Raw genomic sequence first — 10,834 nt, forward strand, 5'->3', positions numbered from 1 at the left:
GGGTCTGCTTCACATGAATACATAGCAAAAGACACACAGAATAAACTTTAACAAAATAACACAAGAAACAAATGTCCTGAATAATTTTATGCATATAATGTTTGTACAATGAGGACATTATATGATTTAAAGGTGGAGTACTTTACTAATTTTCACATCTAGAAATATTTCTCTGTTAAATCTTTGCATTAAATAAGTGCAAAAAAGCTTTGTTATTATTGTGATTCAGTTAATTTAGTTCACTGTAAAGAGATAAGTCAGGAAAAAATTGGGAATGTCACACTCAATAAATCTAGCCAATAGTGTGTGTAAACACCTATTTAGGTATAAATTCTCATATATATATATATATATATATATATATGTTATTTCGAGACAGTTTAATTTAAAAATTTTGATATAAATGGTACATCTGACCATGAAACATTTTCTCAGACAATAAAGCAAGACTGAAGACTACTGAAAATAATTAAGCTCCAAGAAATATATGATTAAAAAGAACTAGTAACTATCATTAATTAAATAGCTGGTATGAACAGCCATGTAATAAAAGAAAAGAATATTTAAGAATAATATTCTAAAATAGCTCAAACTAATTATTTCTGAAAACCAGAATGGGAGTAAAGGTATACTGAAATGAAGCATTAAAACACTTTTTAGACATAGTTTCAAGGAAGTAGTCAGCCACAGTGTGATGTTGGCAGTCAAGTGACATAACAATTGTTGCTATAGCAACAAGAGTAGTCTGAATGTATAGAGGAAGTAACTGCTCAGTGTTTCTAGCCACTGGCCAAGGGGGCAGAAGCAGTAGTAGACTCTAGAAGTTGCACATACCTTGAGAGCTGCCATATGGCAGCACGTGAAGTCTATTAAACTGGAGTGGATGAAGACTAAGATAATGGGCCTGGTCAGGTAGACTTTTAACATTTGACCCAAAACTTTGTTTCTCATTTGAGGCAGTGGTTGAAATTGAGATGCTTATTTGGGGGAAATTGAAGTTGGGCTTTGAGGTACACATAGACTTCCTGTTTGACATGTTTCCTCCACTGCCTAATGCCACCTGCTGCAGAATGTGAGTCCATCAGAGTAGTACTGACTGGTACTTTCATAGACAAGACTTTAGATTTCAGTATTGGCACAGGGCTGCAAAGTAAGTATCAAGATCAGTTAATGAATGGCAGATGTCCCTCTCCCTTTGAAAACTTTTCAGAAAACGAGGACCAGATGACAACGAGGATGAAAACCACCATCCCCCTCGTTCTAAGAGAACAAGGAAGGACCAGGCCCTACAGGATCCTCGTGCTATGGAGGTAGGTACTATGGCCATATAATTGATGCTTCTGACTCACTGCTCACAAGTGCTGTATTCATTTCCATCCCCACAATGACAAGAGAACCTTCCCAGATGTCCTCATGAAAGCCTTCTCATGGGCTGCAGTGGCTCTGAGCCAGAGCAGGGCTTTAAGTGTTGTCTCAAGCATGGTGTGACTGTTCAGTAGAACACAGAGAGGGTTGATAAAGAGGCTTTCCTAAGCACAATCAGGGGGGACTGAGTCACAGAAATTTCTCCACTGCACAAATGGGGCAGAAAATCACACCCTACCTGATATGGTTAGGACAGATATAAACTTGAAGAACAGAGCACTATGATAGTAGCTAGCTACAATGTCCTTCTTGTTCCTCACTGGAAAAAACTGAAAGCAAACTGGGGGTGTGTGAAGGCATTTTGGAAAGCTTTAGTGATGCTGTGCTGAAGAGCTGGCACTTCAACTCTTGCAGTCTTAACGTGAATAGCTAATATTGGGTAGTTATAACAGCAGGCTTTGAATGGAAGAATAACATAGTGAGGAGGGAACATTATAAAGCCTTTCTGGACATGTCTCACCAGGTAATGAGTAAGTATGGCTCACTTTCACCTTTCTTGAGAAAGAGAAAAAAGGTTTATTAACATGTACCATTCCTCCCTCTAGGACATGAACACAGGTAGGTTTTGGATAAAATATATCTAGAATCTGGGTGCTAGACCTAACTCAGCAATGAATTTGGGCTCTTGAGCAATAGAATGTCCTGTTGCATACAGTCACCAAAGTACAAATACTGGCCTTATTTTTCAAGGTCAGCATCTTTAGACAGTTGCATATAAATGCACTCCCTGGATGAAAGGTATGAGAGATGGTGGTCCAAAACAGAAACTTGGAAACGTCTGTGTGTGTCTATATTGCTGATAAAGAACAATGGCTTCCTAAATTTTCCCCCAATTCCTGAGTAGAACAGACCATGGAGAGTGTAAGGCAAAGGTGTAGATTATACTAGTACAGATACCACACCCTTACTCTGCTATTGATCACATGTCCTCGTGCTCAAGTTCCAAGGAAGAAACAGCAACAAGACAAATGAGAGAAATAATTGAGGGTCTCACATATACTTCAGTTAGATTTCTGTGCATGCTCATTTCCACCAAATGTTGGGTCAATAGACATTTGTTAGTCAACAAGGTAAGTTCAGGTGTCTGAGGGAATGTTTGGTAAACTGCTTTATTTCTTTTTGGTGTTGGTGGTTTGTAGCCTTGCTGGTGGGCTTAACCATCAGCCTGATGGGACGTTGAACAGCCTGAGAGAAGAGTGTCATTTTAATACTATTTTTTATTTTTTGCAATTTCCTGCAAGGCGTAGATACCATATGCCTTGATAATATCTACCTGCAACCTCTCCTTGCAACTCTACACCAGCTGCCTCCCAACACCTGTCCTTCCAACCTTCATGTCCTTTTTATTATATACGAATGTTCCTATTTAAAGCACTGTGTTCACTTAGTGCTACTCAAGTGCCCAGAACTGTGGGGTCACCCACAGAGGCACAGGTCACTGACCAGTGGCCATTACACAGAGAGAAGTGACTCCTCTCCAGGAAACATCAGCTGTCAATGGTGCCTCAGCTAGAGATTTGGCCACCAGTCTCCTTCTGGGACATTTACCTGCCTTGTTCAGGTCTTGTGCAGGCAACCACAACTGTGAGACATGCATCAGCCATACCATCACCAGAGGACAGCATTTCACAGTGTTCCTACCTGTAATCTGGCTCTGACATCTGTCCTGTCTCTTAGTAAACAGTGTTCCTGAGCCTTGTGGCAGGAGCAGGTGGATGGATATGTCCCATCTGTGGTTGAGCACTCACAGTTGTTTAGTGTCAGAACTTTGGAGAGTTATGTGTTTCTGCATTGACCACTATTCCTTGCAACTAAAAGTTTCTCTGATCTGTGTGGGGGAGAGCAATATAGATCCATGGATGTGAACATAAATATTTACAAGGCAGTTTAACAACACAATCACTTAGCAGAAGAACAGTAAGTATCCCCCAGCACCATGCAGGAACTATGGGCTCAGTAACAGTAGGGATAGACCATCTTTACAATGCCAGCCATCCACTTACTCATGTGGCACAGCCCTCAGATCCAATCAGCAGAACACTTGCTTAGCCCCAGAAACAGAATTGCCAGTAGTACACCAGTGTACTCATCATGCCTGCCAGGACAGTATTATAGCATACAGGGTCCATCCATGGGTAAGACATGACATTTTCTCTCATGAGAGCCATCATAACACCTTCTGGGTACTGTGAACACTAGTTAGCTGGGAGTGTTTTATGATGAGTTCAAGACTGATTTCCCTAGGCCCACTAACAAAACTGTGTAGTGTCTCAGCTACAGTGTCCATGCCAGTGGCAATAGCCTGTATCCTTATATCACTGCTCCAACCAGAGGGAGCTAAATTGTTTCCGGTGCTGAAATTTTTGTTTATTGAGTTGTGCCTTCCAGGTATAAGTTTGTTCACCCACATACAGTATACCTGTTCATATTTCTTAAAAATAGTATGAATGACTTCATTTCCCAATCAGAACAGTTTTGTAAAGCTTTTTCATTCATCCTTAGTTTTGCTTGACATGGCCAAATTCAACCTCCTTTTCCCATTCCTACTTAAGCTTTTTGTTCTGGTTTTTTTCCCAGACAGGGATTTTCTATGTAGCACTGGCTGTCCTGGAACTCTTTGTAGATGAGGCTTCCTCTGCCTCCTGAGTGCTGGGAATAAAGTAAAGTACCACCATCACCCAACCCAATTTAAACCTTCAGCCTCCAGTATTCCTTCACATTCTTTCTTGGCACCTGTGTTCCCTTGCCTCCTTCTTTCTATATTCTTTCCTTGTGGTAGAAGACCATAGGTTTTCATGCAGCTTCCTTCTGCATACATCATTTTGGTTGACCCTTACCTTAAGGCCACCTTTCCCATCACTCTACAAACTGCTTAACCTTTATGACACCAGGATTTCTGCTCTCTACTTGGATTTAACCATGTTCTGCTCTTTCTACCATGTCATGCAAATTTCCTCTGCCAAATGGCCTCTTTCTACTTTTTTGGGTTCTACTGGGACTTTATGATAATCACAGAAAACATTTGAATCAATGTCCCATATTTGAGAGAAATCAATGTGGTGTTTGTCCTTAGGGTGACCTTACTTCAAGTTTTTCTCAGTTCAACTTATTGACTTTCAAATAGTCTTAGTGAGAAATTATTTCAATCATGTTGGGGCGTGTCTGTGGGGGTTATTTTGATTGTGAGTGCATTTAGAAAGACACAACCCATTGCAGATGGTGCCACTCCCCGTGCAAGGCATTCAGAATGCATAGGATAAAAAGAAAAGCAACTATAAGGAAACAAGAAAGGGAGCCAGCAAGGATCGCTGTGCTGATTCTGTTTCTACCCTTGAGTGTAGGTGAGATGCTTTCAATGTTCTACCTTGAGTTTCCTACAATAAGGTGAAAACCTGGAGCTGTAAGCCAATTAAAACTTCCTCCCCTGAGCTGTTCTTGCTTAGGGTATTTTATCACAGCAACAGAAATGAAATGAGTATGGGGTCATTTCTGTCACAACAGATGTCCTCATACGATCTGGAAGACAGAACTTCTGGAGGGAGACATCAATGGGCTCTGAGTCTTGACTATGAGTCAAAACCATGTCTCTGGTTGTATTGTGAAACCCTAAGCAAAGGGGTATCTTCTGAAATGACCTTAGAAGATACAGTTATTGAACTTGTGTATATGGGGACATGGAGCTTGCCAAATATGGCCTAATAGCTTGTAACCATATTAAGAAGTCTTGTCCATGGAGCATGCCAAAATATGGTAAGCAACCTCTTATTCAATTTCACATTAGAATCTGAGTTGCTGACTGAAAATGAACAGGTCCACGTGTGTTGTACAAGTGAAGCCTACCTAATCATCTTTTGTTTGCTAGTTTGTTTAATTCCATTAACCCAGTTCAGACAGAGGATGTTATAAGACTTGTATCAGAGGTTGAATGTTTCCAATGAAAAACTGCTTAGAGCTCAAGCTCTTGCCCAATTTCACCTTCTGGTCTTCAGAAAGCCTAGATGAGAACCCTACATATGCACGGAATCTCACATAAGAATGTCATTCATACTTAGTTCTTTGCACAGTGGTAGTAATTCAACAGTCTGCTTCCTTGTCTGTAAGAGGGCATGGCCAATACATTATTTTGTTTCCTTTTCTAATTTTTCTTTTAAGGTGTAAGCTTTGTACTTGAGCAGGCATTCTGAAGAGATTTCTAAGAGCAGTCAGGACATGCTAAGAAACAGTTCTGTTGATGAAGATTTGTTCAGCCTGGAAGCATTTCAGGTCTTTATATTCTGAAACTCATGTGTAATAATGTGTAAATCTTCATGTTATGAAGAGCACTGTAGGCAGTGAATACATACACTTTTCAATCAAGCGATAAACAAATTACCAGTTGGTCATGCATTTTAACATTTCTTTAATTCAAGAATTCTCCCTGAACTTCATTCTCTTAGAACATTACAGAGTCTAGGCTTTATGACTGGGAGGACTGTTGATTAAATTCAGATTGATTTTGAATCCAGAAAAAATTGCCATGCTGGGGAGTTGTAGACTGCTTTGAAGCATACTAAACATTCTTCCCAAGGTCTTGTTTCCAACCACATAGTTTTTTCCTCCAATCCTCCTGTTGAGGTGAGGGGGAACTGAGTCTCAACAGAGATTTTCATTGGCATTGCAGCAGCATTGTTTGTTTAGTGACTTACAGAAAGAATCTTTCTTTGTCTATAAATCATTTGCTGTCCATGAGATGCAAAGTGAAGGTTTCAGCAAAATGAAATAGTGGTTTCCCATCTCAAGGTTTGAATAAGGATCACCTCTATAGCTCATGGATTTAAGTGCTTGATCCTCAGTTACTAAATCTGTTTGGGAAGGATTAGGAGGTGTGTGGTCTTGTTGGAGGACATGTATCATTGATGGTGGGCTTTGAGGTCTCAAAGGCCCTTGCCATACCATTCCTATTTAGGGCGCTCTCTCTGTCTCTCTCTGTCTCTCTGTCTCTCTCTGTCTCTCTGTCTCTCACTGTCTCTCTCTGTCTGTCTCTGTCTCTGTCTCTGTCTCTGTCTCTGTCTCTGTCTCTCTCTCTCTCTCTCTCTCTCTCTCTCTGTCTGTCTGTCTCATGGTTGTGCCTCAAGTTCTAAACACTCAGTACCTGTTCAAGTGCCATACTTGCCTTTCTGCTGCCAAATATTCATCATAGTATTGTTAGTGTAACTTCCCACCATGGTGGTCTTGGTGTTTAACTACCCACCATGGTAGTCATGGTGTGTATCTATACTCTGCACATATAGGCCTCAAATAAGCTCTTCTATAAGCTCCCTCCATCAAGGTGCACTCAAAATAATAGAAAGTAGCTAAGGCAACATAAAGGTACTTTTTCAGTCAATTATTCCTGCTGACGTGTACAAACTACACTTCAAAATTTCCAAACTACTTGAGTGATACAGACATTTCTGAGAAATCAGGGAGCATATTTTATATCAGTAAAACTACAACTTTATGGGCCTAGTTAGAAGAAATGAGCCTGGAGACCCAATTTAATTAGTAAATGTTCTTTGCTTTAGATTGATCATTTTTTAATCTTTATGGATATTTTCTTTATCTACATTTGAAAAATTACCCCCTCCCAGTTTCACATCTGGAAACCCCTTATCCCATGCCCCACCCCTTGCCTCCATGAGGGTGCTCCCCCACCCACTCATCCACTTCATATCTCCTCCCTGCCCTGGCATTACCCTACACAGTGGAACCGAGCATTCACAGGGCCAAGGGACTCTCATCCTATTGATGCCCAACAAGGCCATCCTCTGCCACATGTGTGCCAGGAGCCCTGTGTTGTTTCAGGTGTCCTCTTTGGTTGGTGGTTTAGTCCCTGGGAGGTCTGTGGGGTTAGGTTGGTTGATATTATTGTTCTGCCTATGGGGTTGCAAACTCCCACACCTACTTCAGTCGTTTCTCTAACTCCTCCATTGGGGACCTCTTTCTCAGTTCTAAGGTTGGCTGTGAGCATCCACCTCTGTATTTGACAGGCTTTGATAGAGCCTCTCAGGCTCCTATCAGCATGTACCTCTTGACATCCACAATAGTGATTGAGTTTGACTGCATGTGGGATGAATCCCCATTGTGTGGCAGTTTATGAATGGCCTTTCCTTCAGTCTCTGCTCCACACTTTGTCTCTATATTTCCTTCTGTGCAAATTTTGTTCCCCCTTCTAAGAAGGACTGAAGCATTCACATTTTGGTCTTCCTTCTTCTTGAGCTTCATGTGATCTGTGAATTGTATCTTGTGTATTCCAAGCTTTTGGGCTAACGTCCACTTATCAGTGAATGCATATGTGTGTTCTTTTGTGATTGGGTTACCTCACTCAGGATGATATTTTCTAGTTCCATCCATTTGCCTAAGGATTTCATGAAGTTATTGTTTTTAATAGCTGAGTAGTACTCCATTGTGTATATGCTGTGTGGGGGTTCCTGCTTCCCTGGATCCTGGGGTTCCCAGTTTCTCTGGGTGTTGGGGAAGTTGTTGTGGCCTCTTCACCTCTGATCCTGGGTGTGTTAGAGCACCAGGACATCAGTCTTCCTCTGGGAGTTGTGGGAATGGGTGCAGAGCCAGGACAAGAGGTCTACTCAGGGCACTGGTTTGGACCAAAAGCAGATTAATTAAATTTACTATTCCTTTCTGTCTTTGTCTCTCACTTCTTTTTTCTTCTTGTATGTCTTTCAATCTGTCTATCTGTCTCTCTGTCTGCTTGTGTACCTGCCATAAGCACATCTGCCTCTCTGTCTCTTTCTATTGGCAGCTTCTTGATACATAGCTGGGGTGGGCCTGGAACTCAGTATGTAATCCAGACTGGCTTCTGGATCCTCTTATCTCAGCCTCCCACATGCTGCAAGCACAGGTATGTGCTCACATGCCCTGCAAGTAACTTCTCTTATAAAAACCATTTTGTGATTGTGATCATCTCTATTCAAGATGCTGAAGTTGTAGAAATATCGATGAAAAATGCTTTAATAGTGATGTCTGTATACAACAGACTTACAATTGTTATGTTTCAATCAGATATTGGATGCTTGCCATCCATTCTTTTCTTCTCAATGATTCTGAAGAATTTCTTTCTGGACTGTGAGGTTTCCTGTAAGATGTCACAGGCATAGTCTCAAATGATTGAATTTAAACTGACTCTCTTGCTAAAGAAGGGCATGTCCTTGACATTCTGATCTTCCTAATCCACCTGGCTTTGTAAGAGTGCTGCTCAGTATCTGGTTCAAACTGCCCAGCACACCATCTTCAAAAGACAGAGTGCAAACCAAATATGCTGTCATTTGTGATGATTTCTCCCATGGCCATATTGATCAGAATAATCCAGAAATAAAAAACAAAACAAAAAAACCAAAAATGAAAAACAACCAACAGGAAATATATAAGGGAACCCAGAATGTATACAACGTAGTTTTTTTCCAATGTGATATCTTAAATGGTCTTTAAGTATTTGTAAGTAAAACATATGGTAATAGTGCTACATGTAAAAATAAGTAAGTAAATAAATAAATGTAGTGCTACATGTAGAATTTTGCTGTAGGACTTATAAGGATATTCATCCTCTAGTTTTCTTCTGAAACTACTTTCATACATGTAGGTAGCCCTTAAATCCACTGATACCCATTTCCCAGACTCACACATAGGGTCTTTGGCTTCAGTGTCTCTCATAGCCAGTCTCGGAATGCATGAGTCTCATTGCATGAATACTGTTATTTGATACTTGTAGGTGATGTACTGAGCTGAGGAGATTAACATGACCTGAGAATGGTGTCATGTCTTTGATTCAGTCATTATTAAAGCTACCTTTGGGAACAATGAATATCGAAGTCATAAAAACTAATATTGTTTCAATATTTTAATTAGATTGCATTCCTTGTGATCACATCCTCTTGCTTTGATAGTCCTCTGATGAAAGACGTTGATGTGTATGTAAGGGTGAGTGTTTGTTCCTGTACCTAAAGATATGGAACCCAAGGTCCCAAGCATGCTAGGAAAGCATTTTAGCACTGACTTACACTCCTACTCAATAGAATTCCAGAATATGACTCTGTTTGGAGATCTCACATAATATGGCCAACATCACAGAATGAAGTTATTTCAAGAAAAGACACTTTTAAGAGCAAAGAAACACATTATAGTAAGCCAACAAATTGGAGACCAATGGTTGTTTGTCATCAAAAATGCTGATGTCACTTACAACTTTTATTAAAAAATATCAGACATTTCAAGATGTGAGAGGAGTCTTGAATTGCTGTAGGAGAAACATATCTGTCTGCTCTCATAGATAAGTATGGAAAGATCCCATTATTTGTAGGTAAGCGTGTGTGCCCATATGTGTGAATGGAATATTTCCCATTGTTCATTTACCACATGCACACTTGGAATTGCATTCCATCTTACTTGCTTGGTCCCAATCCCTATCTCATTCTGCCCAAGTGATTGCTGCTTGATCACAGAGGATGGGAACTTCCCCGATGCAGGTTATTGAAATGCATGGTATAAATTGGGCCAGCACATATGTGCAAGAATTTGGAGCAAGAAAGCCCCTGTTCAAACCTGTTCTCTGACACATCCTAGGGACTGGTCTTTGGGCCCACTGGAGACCTATTTCCTCTTCTGTCAGATGGATGATATTAAACCCCTCTTCACCAACAGGGCTGTTATCAGAAGGGAATGTACTGCCCATGTGATTGTACATTATGGACTGTGAAGTTTTTTGTAGACTGTGATGCCAGTATTCTTCAAGCTGCACAGGAAATTATGATAGCATCATAATAGCCATCCTCCTTCTGTCTTTCTTCCAGGCGACAAGCAGTGAAAATAGAAAGAACCAAACCAACATCAATAATCCCAACCATGAGAGAGTGCCCGAAAATGACGTAAATCAGAGCACTGCTAAATTAGACTCCAGTATCCCTGGGTTGTCCCAAAAGGAGGAGTATGAAGTCTGCCAAGACCAAGAATCTTACTCACATATTAACAACATCTTGAAGGAGGCTCATTTTTATAGCCTCCAAAAGAGAAGACATTCTCTGAGCTGAAGGCTTTGGCATTCTCCTTGTTGGTTAATATATTAAAAACCAATGGCATTCATGCAAAGCACTCTTGGCTTTGTCTATATTTTTTAGTTAAAGTTCAATTGGCATTGTATTCTTTTGATGTTTTGTTTTACAATAGCAATTTGAAAGGGTCATTCATCACAATTTGATATGTTTCCTGTCACAATTGATGCCTTATTCATGTGAAAATAACAGCATGAGGACTTTTCCTGAGACTGAATGTATTACAAGTCCAATTCAGTTGTTTTTCAAGTTGCTCATTTATGGTGTCCATGTTAAATGTAGTTTTAAAATGTGATTTCCTTATTTTGAAAAATTAAGTGGCATGAAAA

The 10,834-nt window shown here is 40.3% G+C and overlaps 1 protein-coding gene across 1 annotated transcript; it reads left to right on the plus strand.

Moving 5' to 3' along the window:
- Positions 1 to 974: 974 nt before the first annotated feature.
- On the plus strand, positions 975 to 10,484 carry LOC116901454 (protein FAM104A-like). Its single transcript, XM_032903431.1, has 3 exons — positions 975 to 1,072; positions 1,211 to 1,310; positions 10,248 to 10,484. Exons 1-3 carry the CDS (start codon positions 975 to 977, stop codon positions 10,482 to 10,484), a joined length of 435 nt encoding a protein of 144 aa, XP_032759322.1.
- The last annotated feature ends 350 nt before the right edge of the window (positions 10,485 to 10,834 follow it).

The sequence above is a fragment of the Rattus rattus genome, chromosome 1 (assembly GCF_011064425.1).
Source record: "Rattus rattus isolate New Zealand chromosome 1, Rrattus_CSIRO_v1, whole genome shotgun sequence".
In the NCBI taxonomy this organism is placed as follows: domain Eukaryota; kingdom Metazoa; phylum Chordata; class Mammalia; order Rodentia; family Muridae; genus Rattus; species Rattus rattus.